The following is a 17982-nucleotide window of genomic DNA, read 5'->3' on the forward strand; positions in this document are numbered from 1 at the left end:
AGACTCTTATATACCGCACAGGCCACTTCGGCCTTTCTGAATAAATAAATAAATACTATTATGGGTAAACAATTTTTTTTCCTAATCAACCATTTGGTTAATTACAATCATCAGTGATTACCTGACGTGCTTATAATTTCCCCAAACACAACGCACTGTCACTATCGCTGGACGACTGCGACTATTTGTCGTGATGGTACCAAAGCGTTATTTTAACCTAGATTGCAACGATCCAGTGATAGAATCAAGGCGATAGCCGCGTGTTCGGGAGAGCATTTTACCGAAATAAAGAAACATATTTTAAAATCAATAGGGTCGATGTATAGGTAATAGCTGTATTAGTAACAGGTTCAAGTTAATCTATATCAAAAATCTATCTTCTTCTATATCTGTATGAAGTGTTTCTAAAATTGATTTTGCTTCACCATGCTCAATCGATTCTGTCTCATATTTTCCGTGCCCTCTAAAAATTGTAGCTTATTTGGATAAAAACTGATGATTTTTTCATTACATTTTACGATGCACGACAATCATCGCCGCTAGGCGGATTATTCTGTTTTTTTAATGGTGTTTGACTGAAATGCCCGCTCTTTAATGGGTAAGGATGATGAATTATTCAACTTTCTAACAGTTCATAATGCACACATTACCTCTATAACTTAAACGTTTTTAGGACTCTCCATTAGAAGAGATCCTTATGTTATCTATAGAATGATTGTCTTGACAGCGCCTGTGGTAGAGTCGCCATTGTCAATAATAGACGTATTAAATATAAATTACATTGGATTCTGTTTTTACACGATTTACATTTTCTCAATTTTGCACCCATCCTAAATGTTTAACGCATATTAATTAACATGTGATTTTTTGAAACATGTTTCAAAGATTTTTGTGGCAAATTGAAGTCACACAATCAAAAATACAAGCGAAAAAAATCGTGTGAAAACAGAATCCTGTGTATTCACTTCATTTGAAAGTTTTTGAAACCTTATCAATGCAGTGGGCAGCAAAATATTGAAAAATTATTTTCAAATTCTTCTTCATGCTGAGGGTGGCTGGGTTCGTATTCCCGGTCCGGTCTAGGAAATTTTCGGGTTGGAAATTGTCTCGATTTCCCTGGGAATAAAAGTATCATCGTGTATCATCAAAAATGGTAGCTTGGCTTTCGCAGTTAATAACTGTTAACGTGCTTAATGAACACCAAGCTGCAAAGCATCAATGTCCCGTGTAATGCCAATGAAGAAGAAGATGAACTCATCTTATGACAAATAAAGACATTCCACTAAAAACTCAAAATATTTTGTAAAACTATTTTTTTCGTAATTGATTACTTCACTGCCGAACACCGTTCATAGGATAATGTTCAAAGCAATTCCAAGGTTAAAATTGAATTTGAAGATTGTTCTGCGGGATATTCATTCTTGTATTTAGCTTTAACTCTAAACAGATAACACTGAATCAACAATTTGACGCAACAAGCCACGTTTTGAAGCCACATCTCTCCATCCTCGAATGGATTCTACCTCGCTCGCTGCGCCTTCTTGTATCAGCAGTATCGAAAGCGATCATCATATTTGCAGGGTTGCTATCCGTCATTCTTGAAACATGCCATGCTGATGATACCCATCGTTTGCCGTAGAGCTGGACTAGACCCACAGATGATGCGCCTTCGCATTTAACGACTAACTTTATTACCAGCCGTTAGCAAGGATCCAAGGTAGACGAATTCATCGACCACCTCGTCACGCTCGGTTCCGCCCACTTGCATGTACTTTGTCTTCGACGCAATGACCTGTTCCTTCCACTCCTCCGGTAGCTATTCAGTTTCCCAGATTCCGATAATGAATGATGAAAACCCAGAATTATCCACCTAGAGGTTATGGTGCCTTTCTGTGTGGTTGCCCATTCTAACCCCCACTGGCTGGCAGTGATGTTATGGAAGAAAGCTGTCTGTTTTACAGATAGATTTAATCCGGGAGTTAGAAGGTGTTACCTCTACTGCAGATCCGGTTACCCATTTCAGACTGCCTAGTATTTTATGGCCAGTCCGAGGCCACTTTCACTTACTATAAGCCCGTCTGTTTATGCTACCATTATCAATTGGACATTGGATCCATAAACAAACTTCCGGATTATATAACCCAGCGCATATCTAGTGTTATATGTGAATAGGAATCATTATGAAAGCATATAGGAACAATCTCATTCCCTGATGGAGGAAGTGAGATATCTTGGTAACTACAGAGGAAAATTCGTTAGAGCTTTGGCCATCGGCAATCAACCAATCGTACTATTCTATGATATCGACATCGGTAATCAGTCGTAGCGGCGACAATAATTTGTTGAACAGTGATTCCAGAATTTTCAATTGAACCGTAATTACTAGTTTTCACTGCACTTACAGCACTTCTACCACACCTAGAGGTTATGGTGCCTTTTTCATGTATTATAAAATGTAACAAGAAATGCAAATAAGAGAGGTCAAAATTGAACATTAGGGAGATAGATTCAGTTATTTCCACCAATTCACATTTATTTGCGTTCATTTGAATGCATTACAGCAGTTTTTGAAAACAAAAAATCGATTTTGAATTTTTTTCAACGACCTTTGGAAAAAATGGAGAAACAACGATGTTTTTCAATAACTCCGGAGCGCGATGGCTAAGGCTAAGAAGGGGCCCTTGTGAAACGTACTAGTATTAAAATCTAGATAATTTTCTAAAATTCGCCAAAAATTGCACAAAGAATAATGTTAGTCGAATTCTTCGAAATTTTTCAAATATGCTCGCTTAACTTTTCAAAAGGTCCTAAGTAACATTTTTTCCATGAATTAATTTGAATAGCGCAATCAACAGAACAACATGAAAGCTATTGATTGCAGTATTCAAATTAATTCATGAAAAAAATGTTACTTAGGTCCTTTTGAAAAGTTAAGCGAGTATGCGTTCATGGGCAGGAATGGTGGGTTGCAAAATGAATACTGTATGTGTAAAAGGAAAAAGAACCACAGATTACATCAGTTGCTGGGAGAATCATTCATTGTTCACACTGCACAAATCGGACGATGGTGGTAAGCCGGGCACGTAAGCCCGATTGACGGGCACAAGGCAATGAGGTACGCTTCATACCTCGTTTCCAGTATATCAATGTTTAAAATTGTGGTTTTGCGGAGAGGTTCGGTAAGAAACATAGGTATAAGCCTTAAAATGCACAATAGACTGGCCTAGCCTAGTATGGGGAGAAAAAAAGTCGTCCGATTCTACGGGGCACCCCCAGGATTATGCTTTTGGGTAAGAAAACCATTCTCTGAAAATACCAGCCTGATCGGTTATTGCGTAAGCTGGCGAAACTGATTTGAAGTTAATATGGGGTTTCCAGCCGAAGTATATGGGAAAATACAACTCTGTTACTATTTCGTAGAGAAAATTGGATGGAAAAGCCCGATTGAGCACAGATTTGCAGGAAATGAAGTTAACATGAACAATTCCACTAAGAATTCTACTACCGTTTTGACTCGAAGTTCGGACACCTAAGCATTGCGGAATTTTTAGTTCAATATTCCAAACGGAATTAAGTACTTGACACTGAGTGATACAACACCCTGTCAAGATTAACTTATCAAATTTGCTGTAGTGTACTGAAAATGACATTTAGTATGCACGAAATAGCCAATATAATCGAAAACATTGAACATCGCTTGCTTCGAAATCCGGACACAGTATGAGGGATACTTCAAATACCGGATAATTTTGCTTCGAATTTCCGGACACTTCGAGTTTGGCTTTATGGATTCTCAAAAAACCAATTCTCGCTTAACTTTTCAAAAGGACCTAAGTAACATTTTTTTCATGAATTAATTTGAGTACTGCAATCGAAAGCTTTCATGTTTTTCTGTTGATTGCGCTATTCAAATTAATTCATGAAAAAAATGTTACTTAGGTCCTTTTGAAAAGTTAAGCGAGAATTCATTCAAATACGACTAGCATAAAGCATTCATATTTCTCGATTAATATAAGTCCGTAATGCTAGGTTTTTATACAGATTTGTATGGAAATCTGGCATCCCCCCGTTGTATGTACCATTCGAAGTTTTTGATCCGTGATTAACCATGACTGCCAAAAAACAGTAATTGAAACCAAGCGGGATCATTCAACTGCAATATACAACATTGGGAATCTAACAATTTCACACCGCCCCTCCCCCTCTTAAGATAGAACCCTTTTTGGACATTTGACGTCTGGGTGAAATATTTTCAAAACTGGACAATAAGTCTCTCAAACTCAACGTGGGTAATCTTGATAGATCATAGGAAGGATTAGATAACTAAAATTCTTTTCTAATGAATCATGTCAGAAATAATTATGAACTGGGGGAACTGGGAAACGATTGAAATAATTGATTCATGTTTTTTATTTGACTGGTGTCGTTCACAACGTGCCTGTAGAACTGATACAATTCATTTAAAAATGCTAGTTTCACGAACTTATTTTTTTTTTACAAAAATGTGAATGATTAAAAAATACTTTGGTATTTTTGGTATGATTATACCTCTATACTTTCACACCATTGATTCCTTCCAACACATCCGCGAGCATCCGTGTGCTCCCGATGAAGTTGAGAGATTTGCAGTTCCACGAATCGAACTTTCAAACCCCAATTCCACGGACATCCGTAGTTTTCGAATATGCGCCCTATTAACCGCCTCATTGTATCAGCGCCCCATTAAAAATAGGCGACTAAGTAGCTCATATTTTACGACGACAGAGCTGAAATCAACACATCTGTGTGGACGAGTTAAACAAGGAATAAAATAGCGGCCATTCCTCCAGTGATCCATCAAATTCAGGCAAATCTCTGGCTACCGCTTGCCGTGCAGCGATTTGGCTGCGGTTGAGGATACAAACGGCTTCGTTGTTGTGTGTTGACGGGTGAAGACCTGGGTATGTTGACTGTATTGGCGTTGACCGCTGCCCGGGAGCGAATTCATTGAGTATACTAGTGGGTCCGCTCATTGGATTAACGGGAACTCGGGGGTATTTATCGTCCCTTAGAGCTTCGTTCCAGTGTTGACAAAGGTGGCGTTGTACACATTGACCTTGGAACTCGAAATTGCTGATTGGCGAACTGACCTGGATGAATCTCAGTTTGAGTAATATGAAGCGCGTTTTGTCGACCACCATGCTCGGACGGTGATCGTTTAGAGTAGTATACACCTTGCGACTGTCGATTGTGCTGCAAAACTGGAACTGACGAATGGGCTAATTGTTGATCGGAATGCTGTCCAGCCAGTAATCAAGGATGTTATCGATCATTTAGTAATTCGCGTTCGATCATTTAGTAGTTTGTCAATAACTCATTCCAGAAGCTGAATTTCAAAATGCGTTGTATGGTGGACTTCTAGTTCGAAGGTTTTTCTGCAACTCTGCCTAATGGTTCTTTGTTTGAATTCCACAAGCAACGGAGTTATAGCTAAAGTTTCGGTAACTTAGATTAAATGATAACACAATTTCAATCATTTAGTTTAAGTTGCTGTAACTAGTGCTATAACTCCGTTGCTTGTGGAATTCAAACAACGAACCATTAGGCAGAGTTGCAGAAAAACCTTCGCACTAGAAGTCCACCATACAACACATTTTGAAATTCAGCTTGTGGAATGAGTTATTGAGAAACTACTAAATGATCAAACGCGAATTACTAAATGATCGATAACATCCTTGCCAGTAATGGTAAATCGCGTACAGATTGTTTCCCGTGCTGGTTCGTTCGGAGAATAGATGGGTTTGAGTTTTGTTGGGCCTTTGGAGCTTGGTGCTCCCCGAATGTTATACCGAATAACTGGGAAATCCGGAAAAGTGGAATAACCGAATGATCAACACTACTGTAACACTGAATACCTTTTTATTTATCCGTTCGAAGCGTACACCATATTCAGGCTCTGTCTCATTTGGATAATTAAACTTAAAAGTGACAGTTCGAAAATTAGCAAGTGCTACCCAGCAATTCCAATAAGACATCGATGCAAAATGATTCGATATCTGTCAAAATTAATCTTGCTGTGCGAGCAGGGTTATTTGATAATTATTAAAATGTCACTTTTAAGTTTAATTTCAGACTACAACTCTTTGCTCTTCAGACTAAGGGCTGACTTGGTTTACATACGATATCGCACCCCCTGCGCCGCCTGTCTTGCGTGGTGCGCTTGAATTATTAAGAGCAAGCAGACAGCAGCAGACGTCGAAAGACTCGCCACCAACGCAGCCTGAAACACGACCACGCGATGCGACGTGACAGTTCATTGATAATGATTGTTATTCTTTTGCGTGAGTCGCGTCGCGTCGCATCGCACGTCGCGTTTACTCTAGAGGGCACCTTAGGCATCTGTTTGCTGTGCGTCATGTCACAGATAACCGATCCTGATGCTGGCATCCGATACGTGTGTAAACTTCCGCAACCGTTAATTCGAATGTATTTAAAATAGGGACCGTGTTCGGCAATCGATTGTAGATGGCGCAAGGATCATTGTTATGGAAAACGCAGCCCGATTGCGGCCGTCAAATGCATTGGCTGCGTTCGACGATTGCTAATCAGCTAATTGCTAATCATTGCGATCAGTTGAGTAGATGGCAGTGGTGGGCCAACGTCAAAAGCTTACACAGTATTATCAATAAAATTTGTTCTAGCCCTAATATCTGTTATCTGTGGTCATATCGAAAGATATTTTAGTTACAAGATAAATGTGGTCGGTACGGTTCACTTTGTTCTGCTGTCCGAAACATGTTGGATACCGAACTGTCAAACCGTATGTATTTTTCCTTCATTGATATTTAGCACCCTATCCTCGCTAGCAAAAGATGTTGGGGACAGCGACGACAGCGACAATTTTCATCTTGTAACTAAAATATCTTTTGACATATCCCTTGTTCCATGACCTTTTGTTGCATTCAGGTTTTCCATTCCAGAGTAGAGTCAGACGTATAATAAGTAGGGGGGGTTGTAATTCTGGAATAACATCCGTAGAAATTCATGGAGAAACTTTCAGATAAATTTTGGAAGAATTCCTGGAGGAACTTCTTGAGGAATTGCTGCAGGAACTTCCGAAGGAATTCCTGGAGAAATTTCTGGAAAAAAAAATTCCAAATGAATTTCTGGAGGAACTTCCGGAAGAATTCTTGCAGGAACTTTCAGGGAAACTACCGAAGGAATTATTGGGGGAACAACCGGAGGAAATTTTGGAGGGATTCCTGGAGGAATGAGGAATTGCTGGAGGAACTTTTGGAGAAATTTCTGGAGCAACTTTCGGAGGAAATTCTGGAAGAACTTTAGGAGGAATTTCTGGAGGAACTTCCGGAGGAATTCCTGGAGGAACTTCCGGAGGAATTCATGGATAAACTTCCGGAGGAATTCCTGGAGAAACTTCCGGGGGAATTCCTGGAGAAACTTCCGGAGGAATTCCTGGAAGCTTCCGAAGAAATCCGCAGATTTTTATGCATAAAATTAGCCCACCCCAACCCATGCCACTGCGCCAACGATCACCAGTGGCGTGACGCCGCCACGCCGCAGCCGCTGGCTGAAAACGATCTATCACGCCGCCGATAAAATTTCAAACGGCGCACAGGTCTAGTCTCGTGTTCGTAGAGAACTACCGGTCTAATAAGCGTATTGTAGATAGTCAGTTTGGTACGGCGGCGAACTCTATTCGATCGGAGCGTTTTGAGGAGTCCAAAGTACGTACGATTTCCTGCCATGATGCGTCTCCGAATTTCTCTGCTGGTATCGTTATCGGAGGTAACCAGTGAGCACAAGTACACGAATTCTTCAACCACCTCGATTTCATCACCACCAATACAAACTCGTGGTGGGTGGCTTACATTGTCCTCCCTTGAGTCTCTTCTTATCATGTACTACGTCTTCAACAGATGACTAGTCCAATCCGTTTAGCTTCTTTTATCAGTCTGAAGTAGGCTCCATCTTCTCAAAGTAATGTGCCATAATATCTATGTCGTCGGCGAAACAAAATAACTGGGCGGACTCCTTGGAAATCGTACCACTCGTGTTAATAATCACAGCTCTTCGTATTATTCGCACCAAAACGATGTTGAATAGCAGACACGAAAAAGCATCACCTTGCCGTAACCCTCTGCGCGTTTCGAAGGGACTCGAGAATGCCCCTGAAACTCGAACTACGCACATCACCCGATATCAGCTTATCCGGAAATCCGTTTTCGTGCATTAGCTGCCATAGCTGGTCCCGATCGATTGTATCATATGCGGCTTTGAAGTCGATAAATAGATGATGTGTGGGCACGTTGCATTCGCGGCATTTCTGCAATACCTGACGTACGGCGAACATCTGGTCTGTGGTAGAGCATTCACCCATAAATCCCGCCTGGTACTGCCCCACGAACTCTTTTGCAATTGGTGTTAGTCGGCGGCATAAAATTTGGGAGAGTACCTTGTAGTACCTTGCTACAATCCAGCTTATCGCCCTTTTTGTAGATGGGACACACGACACCTTCCATCCACTCCTGCGGCAGAACCTCATCCTCCCAAACCTTGGTGATTACCCAGTGCAGCGCTCTAGCCAGTGTCTCACCACCGTATTTAAACAGCTCTCCTGGTAGTTGTTTTTCAGCCGTCCAATCTCCTCCTGGGTTTCTTGGAGATGCGGAGCCGAAGGACCTCTATCCTGCGCGTATGCGCCCAAGTTAATTACCATAATGCCAACAACGTTGTCTGTCACATCGCCATTCAGGTGCTCTTCGTAGTGCTGTCACCACCTTTGGATCACCTCACGCTTTTTCGTAGGAAGGTTCCCGTTTATGCCCTTACACATATCGGGCTGTGGCACGTGGTCCTTACGTGAATGGTTCAACTTCTCACAGAGCTTTCGTGTGTTATTAGCGCGGTTCAGTTGCTCTGTCTCTTCACGGTCTCGATCTTCCTGCTTAACCTTCTTCAAATATTTTGAAAATGTTTCATATGTTTTATGTGTTTACAAAATTCTATATCTTCATAGAGTGCCAAATGTTTTCAAATCTGGCTTCACTGGATTTTTCTCGCAAATGGACTTGTGTAGTTGCATGCAATGTTGCAGGGCATATTTTCTTGTTTTCCCTACAATAGGCAACCTGTGAATTACTAATTACACTATTCAACAATTCAGTTCAGGGTGTTCAATGCTTCTGCTTAGAAAGTTTTAAAAAGACTGAAAGTTAGAACATGATGCACATAAGCTACATACAAACGTATTACGTATATAATGTATGCTAATTCTTGGCAGATTAGCATGTCTGGTAGATATAAGCCAGCATGTGTCAGCTCAGTCAAAACTTTTCAAGGATTGAAGGCTTCTTAACAAAAGATACATAATTATACAAATGATTTACATTGGAACACTATTTCAAACTTGAATAAACGCCAAATTGATTATCGTGGATAATCGATAGCTTGAATAATACTTCATTCGTATTACTGGTTTCCAAACCAGTTATGCATGAATGAATCCAATAAGAATTTATTCCGCTTGTCTTCTTGCTAGAAATGCAAAACTCACCATTTTTCTGAACCTCGTCAGCGTGGTGAACAGCGACATGAGCAGCATCTTCAGCACAAGAATCACACTCCAGAATGCGTACGTACGCAGCAGCTCCGGATTCACCTGATCCATTAGGGTTGACATTTTTCTCCTCTCACTTACAGATCACGATTTTTTTTTCTATTATGTTGTTGACCGCACGAGAGGTTAGTTCCAACTAAACGAAGCTGAACGCAGCACCAGTGCAGTGTACCGGTCCGGTACCAGTGCTGAAGATATTTCGAAGATTTTACGAATTTGTATGAGCTTCATTAAACGCTTTCCCATTTCTCTTTTTCTTGGACACTGCGTTGCGTATGTCTGTGTGCTTTTAATTGGTTCCGATTTTCGGCGGTTCTCTGTTCCGCCGTTAATTAATTCATGATTTTATAATAGCTAGTAGAAGAGGACCGCTATCGGCGCTGACATTGACATTGAATGGTTTGGACTCGTAACGGCAAGTGGAATAGGATTTTCAAACAAATGTGCATTAAAATTGTTTTCTTATAAATGATGATAGTTTACAATGATCACGTTTAAAGAATACGCGAAGATCTTCATATTTTCCTAGGAGTTACGTACAGCTCAACTAGTTTCAGTACAATCGGTAGATTTCCATACACACTTTTTTGTCGAGATTGCAGTCCAACTTTTGTTCCTTTTCTCGTAAAATATCAGCAGATATGTTTACTGTACGATTCCACCAACGCCATTCTCATTCCGATTGAATTCGTTTTGGAAGTCGATTGGATAAATTTATTCATTGATTCAACAACTTTGACAAGATTGCTCGTTGCGGGAGAGCAAATGTTCACCAAAAAATAAATCGATAATAATAATTGGTTAATATCAATTGATATTTTCAGAAAATTTCGCATAATGAGTAATGCAATGTTTATCAAAATTGCAGAGCCTCTCGAGCGCGATATGGGTCATTTTGTTTAATTTGAACATTGTACTGGAACTGATTATTTATCACTTGTCAACAGTGTTAACCTGTTGATACCAATTATGAAACGACGTGTTATCTCTAGCTTGCGCAGGCTTACTAACAAGTGATAGTTAATCTAAGCGAAGAAGTTGGTCGATGGAGGGTCCGTAAGGCGTAAATAAATTATGTATGTTGCACAATATTCAAAATTGTTTCATTTTTATTCATTACAACTAAATCTCAACCTGAGTGATTTGTGATTCAAAATTTTATCGACAGAAATGTCAAATCTTTGTGATCTTCACGCATCCTAAAATCTACCACTTACAACACCATGGAACCTTAAAAATAATGTCTGCTGGAAGGCACCACCCCGCTTACAAGAAAAACACAATCGTTTTGAAGGCCATGTAGAAACTGGTTGCGTATGGAATGAGCCAGGCGATGGCACGGGCCGGCTGTGGAATGACAACCACGGCGTAGACCAGCGTGTGCGCGATGCGGGACACAGCCACGGTACGGAACAGGTTCGCCGCAATCACGGGATCCGGATTGGTCAGGATGTAGAAGAAGCCGATCACAAAGTATGGCAGAATGTTCTCCAGATCGTTCAGGTGGGCACTGCAAGTACAAAGTTGTTAAAGCGATTGCTCCCCACCACGTGCGAATTCTGGGTACACTTACCGACGAACGCGTTCCACATCTGGATCATCAGTTTTGAGCTTCAACTTGGGATTCGACGCGATATCTTCCGGGTTGACAAATGCCTGTAATGTGGGTTGTGGGAAAAAAATCCTATTAGAATCCGACCAGGAGGCAATCCACATTAAGATGACGATGCGTTGCAAAAATTGCAAGTCATTCTCGTGACGATAGCGCAAATCTAAATATGTTTCCACGTGTGATTAAATGAAGTAAACATTCGCTCGAACAAGAAGATATTTCGGGAAGTTTCCATGCTTTTCATTCAAACAGCATCTATTTGAATGAACCGCATCGAGTCCATCCGAAAAAGAATATATTTTGAATGGCATTCTCTAGGCAAATGTTTACATTATTCATCTATCGATCGTAACACTTTAGATCTGGAGGCGATCAAAAGCTCTCTTTCTGCGCCGAAACACATTTCAACACAGTAGAAATACAATGTCAACGTTCATGGCCATATTTGTTTGCATCCACAATCAGCGATGTTGCGTAATAGACTGCATCAAACTTAATTTCATAATAACATAATAAATTTTGCCTCTGTGGGTTGAACAAAGTCCACCATGTTTAACGCCTCATGAGAATTTTCACTCCTACGTCATCAATCGGTTAGAGTATTCGAACGAAAAACCACAACTTACCTTCTTCTTGAAGCGCTGCATTCCGGTCAGAACCGACATGACCAGCATTTTGACGACCAGGACCGACGACCAGAAGACGTACGTCCGGTAGACGCCTTCGTTCACGTTGTCGAACAGTTGCATTTTGGAATGATTTTTCTGTCTGTCTTCCGCTCGGGGGCCGGTTATGGGCTGATAAACGAAGAGTTATCTACGTCTGCTTCTCGGGAGTGGCAGTTGAACACTAAACCGAACGGGACTGGCTGGATGAATGGCGTCGTAGAGCGGCAACATGTTTTGCCGGCTCGATGAGTTGCAGTTTGCGTGCGGTTAGAGAGGCTATGTTTGACAAATACATAGGACGGCGACTAGTATATGTATTATCTCGCGGATTGTGTAGAGATGTGGTATGAATGTTTCCAGAAGCATTAGGCTAGGAAAGTTGTCGATAACATAGTAATGATTACAATTATGTACAATGTCTTAACCTTATTTTATTCCAGTTAAAAGTTTGTTAATTAATAATAAATTATTGTTGGTAATTACTCAGAAAGACTGTTTTATTATCTGCTCCTATCACGGGGCTGCATAGCAACCAGTAAATAGAAGAGTGCGCGAACCGGCCACAAAATCGGATCAACTGGATCAACTTATTCTTGTTTAAGCTTAGTATGCAGATCTCAACGAAAATGATCACTTAAAAAAGCAGGTGTAAAATAAATCATTTTCGGTCCAATTTCGTAGGACAATTTGGCAGAATGTCTGCAAGCAGGTAAGTAATTGTAGATAATAAATTAAGAAAACCAAATATTATAAATATGAGTGAGCCTTCTGGCTCGTGAACTGCAGAAGGTTGGGGTGAACGTGGTTGCTATTCAAGAAGTCCGATGGCCTAGATCCGGAGAACGTGAATTCCGAGCTGTGGACCCCACGACCAACACTGCATTCAAGTATAACATCTATCACAGCGGCGGCGGAAAAGCAGAGCATGGAGTTGGTTTCGTAGTGATGGGCAAGCAGATGAAGCGAGTGATGCGGTGGAAACCCATTAGCGAATGAATCTGTGTGTTGAGGATACGGGGCAAATTCTTCAATTACAGCCTAATCAACGTTTACGCACCGACAAACGATAAATCCGACGACGTGAAGGACACGTTTTAAAAATATCTTGATGAAGCCTATGGAGGGTGTCCAAAGCATGACGTGAAAATTGTTATTGGAGACGCTAACGCTCAGGTCGGTAGAGAGGACTTTTTCCGTCCCATAATTGGTAGGGAGAGCCTTCACTCCGCTACCAATGACAACGGCCTACGGCTAGTAAATTTCGCTGCTGCCAGAGGGATGGCCGGCAGCAGGGACCATGTCCAAGGGCTTGACGACCCCTCCCCAGGTGTCTGTGGGCGTGGTGGGATTTAGCAGTGGGCTCTGCTAAAATCCCTCCCAAAAAACCTCAAGTGCCCGTAATCAGACTCTATCAAAGCGACTGTGTGCCGCTTCAAAAGCACAAGCCCAGAGAGTGCTACTGGCACATCAGGGCTGATACCAGTAAGACCCTGATTAAGGTATACTGGTTGCGTGTTTTGGTCTTGTATTTGGATATTGAAATATTGTGAACGCGAGGGCTGGTAGTCTGGTTATTCTATTCTCTTAGTAAGGCCGGGTGACACCGACCTGAAACGGCGAATGGGCTAATGGCCAGGCTGTCTTCCGTCCCCTAAAACCGTGGCAGGCCTTGTGGCACGCGGTACAATCCTGTGGCTCAGCTGGTAGCTGAGTGGGAGTAGGCTCAGATGCTCCTTCCTGACTAGCGCTGATCTGGCTCTGAACACGAAAGTGTCAACCCTCGCATGGCCTCCCTGTATGCCGCAAGGTATGTATAAATAACCATGGGATCGCGAAGGCGACTACACCGAATCCTGTTGGTGTAGTCGCCTTCGCGATCCCATGGTTATTTATACATGCCTTGCGGCATGCAGGGAGGCCATGCGAGGGTTGAAACTTTCGTGTTCAGAGCCAGATCAGCGCTAGTCAGGAAGGAGCATCTGAGCCTACTCCCACTCAGCTACCAGCTGAGCCACAGGATTGTACCGCGTGCCACAAGGCCTGCCACGGTTTTAGGGGACGCAAGGGGGCCCAATAGACATGAGTAATCCAATTAAAATTAAATCAACGAATGAGGGAGGTGAGGCGAATGGCGACAAGGAGAACCCTTTCGCCAGGCGCAGTGGCTTTGATCGGTCACCCCAAAGGTCGCCGGGGGGAGGCGATGGCGGAGCACGTGGAGGGTCGGAAGAGGTGCCGGTGGATGTTAAGATGGACGGCCCTACTCTGACCCTAGGATAGGATGTGCCAATTAGTCATTCAATATCGTACCGATTTTCTGTCAAAATCGTACCGGTTGCTGATTGGGTGAAAATGACAATCGATTACTTCAATCGGCGGTATCACATTTTCAAAAGGGCAGGATGTTGTTACCTTGGCCGTGTTGCTGGGTAATTAAATTGAAATTTTTGACAAATTTCAAAAGTTTGTTTTTTTAATTTTTCGGGTAAAATTAATTTATGCTAGGCTGCAAATGATGTATGCATGATTCTCAAGAGTTATGCTAATTTAAAACACTCGATGAGATGCATTATCGACCAACTTTTCACCCATTCCACTGTAAAACTCTTACATCTCCATGTAAAAACTTTGTTCTGATAGTACGCAGCATCCTTCATTACGAATTATGGAAAAAAAAGAACGAGAAAACATGATTTTTTCACATACACTATTCAGTGGATTTTGCATAAAAAACATTCGGAAGCACTGGCCATCACCTCGTCAAAGCAATCGACTGAGGAAACAACAAGGCAGTTGCAATTCTATTGTCACATCCTATCCTAGCTCTGACCAAAGTCATTAACTCGGTGATGACTAACCACGGAGAGGATGGAGTCCAGACGATGGAAGTGATTACGGACGTTTCGGATGTAATCCTGTCCTTCCTGGACAACCGAGTAAATTATAGTAAGGACTTGAAACAGGCCGTACTGACCCTCTGAGCTCTAGTAGTGGAGGCGAAGTCGGAGTGGAAGTCCTTGCTGGAAGCCAGTAAGGAGGCGGAGCACAAGATCCGTCTTCTTACTGAGGAAAAGGAATTGGCGGTTAGCCAAGCATAGAAGGCCTCGAAGGAGGCCGAATCGAAGATTCGGCTCCTTACAGAAGGGAAGCAGCTGGCGGAGAGCCAGACTGCAGAACTCAAACGGCGTATGGCTAACAGCGGAGCAACTGCTAAGCTAAGTAGGGTCACGCAGGAGGCGGACCTGAAAGTAGCTAATAAAGCCTCGGCACGGACCGTAGAAAAGGTCCGAGTGGAGACCGAGAGAAAAATGGTACCTCCACCTAGGAAGATACCAGAGGACCGCCGGGAGGAAGACCTACCATGGACGGAGGTAGTGAATCCTAAAAAGGAAAAAAGAAGCCGTCAGCAGGTCGCAAGGAGTGCGACCAAGGGAAAGGAACCAGTCACCGCCAAGAAGGGTAAAGCCCGTGAGAAAAAGGGTGCGCCTTCTAATGGCAGTGACAAGCGGAAGGACAGAGGCGAAGCAATCATTGTCAAGGCTAACGATAAAAGCTATGCCGAAGTCCTAAAGACTAGGAGGGGATGTCAACTGCATCCGAAGAACGCGCAAAAGCGAGATGATTCTCGTCTTGAAGCGGGATGCTGCTCGGAAGAGTTCCGAGTATAAAAAGTTGACGGAAGAGGTCCTGGGTGACAGGGTCCAGGTTAGAGCCCTGTGCCCAGTCCTGAACATCCAGTGCAAGGGCATGGATGAAATAACCGAAGCCGGAGACCTGGTAGACGCACTGAAGGATCAGTGTAATGTCGAGATCCAGGAATCCGCGATTCGGTTACGCAAAGGCTTTGCGAGAATGCAGGTTGCCTCATTCCAAGTACCTATGGCTGAGGCCAAGAAGGTGCTGGATAAGGTAAAACTAAAGGTGGGTTGGTCGGTGTGCTCGCTGAGCACAAGCCAACCCAATCAGGCCTGTTATAGGTGCCTTGGCCACGGTCATTCCTATGACTGTAAGGGACCTGACCGTAGTAAGATGTGCCGTAGGTGCGGAGCCGAAAACCACCAGGCTCGCACCTGCCAGGCTGCACCGAGATGTCTAATCTGTCCTCCGGGGGCAGACAACAGGCATCTCACCGGTGCGCAGGCCTGTCCGGCCTCTAGCAGGGTCCAGACATGCAAGTAACACAGCTAAACTTGAACCACTGCGAGGCGGCCCAGCTGCTGCTACAACAGTCGGTTATCAAGTGCAAAGCTGATGTTGCCTTTCTGTCCGACCCATACCGCATCCCTGCTGGAAACGGCAGCTGGATTGCGGACAAGTCCGGTATGGTGGGAATCTGGACTTGTGGGCGATACCCCATCCAGAAGATAATATCTTCTCCCGACGATGAGGGTTTCGTCATAGCAAAGGTAAACGGTGTTTACTTTTGTAGCTGCTACTGTCCTCCTAGATGGAGTATAGAGCAGTACACTAGGGTAGTTGATATTCTTGCGGCGAAGCTAACTGGCCTTAAACCAGTAGTTGTAGCAGGTGACTTCAATGCGTGGGCAGTGGACTGGGGTTCCCGGTTTACTAACGCTAGAGGTTATATCCTGCTAGAGTCACTAGCGGTATTGAACGTAGTTCTGCTGAACGAAGGTCAAGTGCCAACGTTTTGAGGACCGAGCGGTGATTCATGTATCGACGTCACCTTCTGCAGCGCAGGATGGACGGAAGAACCAGGATGGATGGTCCACAAGGGTCATACTTCTAGCGACCATCAGGAAGTACGTTTTATGGTCGAGTATACCCGGAGAACTACGACGAGAAGAGGTGGTGCTGATCCCGGATGGCGCACTTCACAATTCAATCAAGAGCTGTTGGATGAGGCGTTGCGCTGGGAGAGTAGGACTACAGGACTGAGCGGTAACGACCGAACGGTACTTACACGTGCCTGCGACGTGGCGATGCCAAGGAAGACCCAGCCCCCAGGAAATCGACAACCAGTGTACTTGTGGTCTGACACGATTGCAGATCTTCGTAGAACCTGTTTTAAAGCTAAAAGAAGGTTGCGACGTGCTAGAACAGACGCTGAGCGACTCGACAGACGAGGGGTATTCCGGAAAGCAAGCAGAGCCCTGAACTACGAGATTAAATGTAGCAAGCAAGCCTGCTTCGAACAGCTGTGCAGGATGGCGAATCACACCCCGTGGGGCGATGCATACAGGATAGTGATGTCTAGGACCAATAGCACACCTCCTGAAAGATCCCCAGAGCTGTTAGCCAGTATAGTAGAGGGACTGTTTCCGACACATGAACCATCGGACTGGCCCGCTGCACCATACGAGTCAGTCGACGTGGTACCGCTAGTGACTAACGAAGAGCTTATCGTAGCCGCAAGAAAACTTAAGCTCAATAAGGCGCCAGGCCCGGATGTTATTCCAAACCTGGCCCTTAAACACGCCATTCTTGCCAATCCAGATATGTTCAGGAGCTGTCTCCAGAGATGCATGGACGAAGGAAACTTCCCGGATCGATGGAAACGGCAGAAATTGGTGCTATTACCGAAGCCTGGCAAACAGCCGGGGGATCCTTCGGCATACAGACCAATTTGCCTACTCGACACAGCTGGAAAGCTGCTAGGGAGGGTCATTCGGCTTATACAGAGTGTGCTGGTGGCTTATCTAGCAACCAGTATGGCTTCCGTAAGGGCCGTTTTATCATCGAAGCAATTCGAGCGGTAACGGATACGGCCAAGATAACGAGAGGTTTAAACAGAAGAGGTATTAGGTACTGCGCGTTGATTACACTTGATGTAAAAAACGCGTTTAACAATGCTAGCTGGGCAGCCATTGCTGACTCCCTGCACCGATTGAGAGTTCCGGATTACCTGTGCAGGATACTGAAAAGCTATTTTCAGAATAGGGTGCTGTTATACGACACTGATGCTGATCAAAAGTCGATCGTAGTGTCCGCGGGTGTTCCACAGGGATCGATCCTCGGACCGGTTCTGTGGAATATTATGTACGACGGAGTATTACGCTTAAGTCTCCCGGCCGGTGTGAAGATAGAACGCTTCGCGGATGACGTAATGCTAGAAGTAGAAGGTG

General features: G+C 43.5%; 2 protein-coding genes across 2 annotated transcripts in view; both read right to left on the bottom strand.

The window, feature by feature from the left end:
- Positions 1-9764, bottom strand: part of LOC134207273 (prostaglandin E synthase-like) — a 46253-nt gene extending 36489 nt beyond the window's left edge. Inside the window, exon 1 of the mRNA XM_062682998.1 lies at positions 9554-9764. Within this exon, the coding sequence (XP_062538982.1) occupies positions 9554-9679 (126 nt within the window). The 5' untranslated portion in view covers positions 9680-9764. The remainder of the gene's footprint in view (positions 1-9553) is intronic.
- Positions 9765-10707: 943 nt separating this feature from the next.
- LOC134213516 (microsomal glutathione S-transferase 1-like) lies at positions 10708-12094 on the bottom strand. Its single transcript, XM_062692647.1, has 3 exons — positions 11855-12094; positions 11190-11272; positions 10708-11126 (listed from the first exon to the last, which is right to left on the bottom strand). The coding sequence occupies exons 1-3, from the start codon at positions 11975-11977 to the stop codon at positions 10883-10885; spliced, it is 450 nt and encodes a 149-aa protein (XP_062548631.1). The 5' UTR covers positions 11978-12094; the 3' UTR covers positions 10708-10882.
- Positions 12095-17982: the final 5888 nt, after the last annotated feature.

This window comes from Armigeres subalbatus, chromosome 1 (genome assembly GCF_024139115.2).
Source record: "Armigeres subalbatus isolate Guangzhou_Male chromosome 1, GZ_Asu_2, whole genome shotgun sequence".
NCBI classification, from domain to species: domain Eukaryota; kingdom Metazoa; phylum Arthropoda; class Insecta; order Diptera; family Culicidae; genus Armigeres; species Armigeres subalbatus.

Coding starts and splice junctions, on each gene's coding strand:
- LOC134213516 (XM_062692647.1), bottom strand. CDS start 11,977: ATGCAACTGTTCGACAACGTGAACGAAGGCGTCTACCGGACGTACGTC. Junction 11,273..11,854: donor TGCAGCGCTTCAAGAAGAAG/GTAAGTTGTGGT, acceptor CCCACATTACAG/GCATTTGTCAACCCGGAAGA. Junction 11,127..11,189: donor GATGTGGAACGCGTTCGTCG/GTAAGTGTACCC, acceptor TTGTACTTGCAG/TGCCCACCTGAACGATCTGG.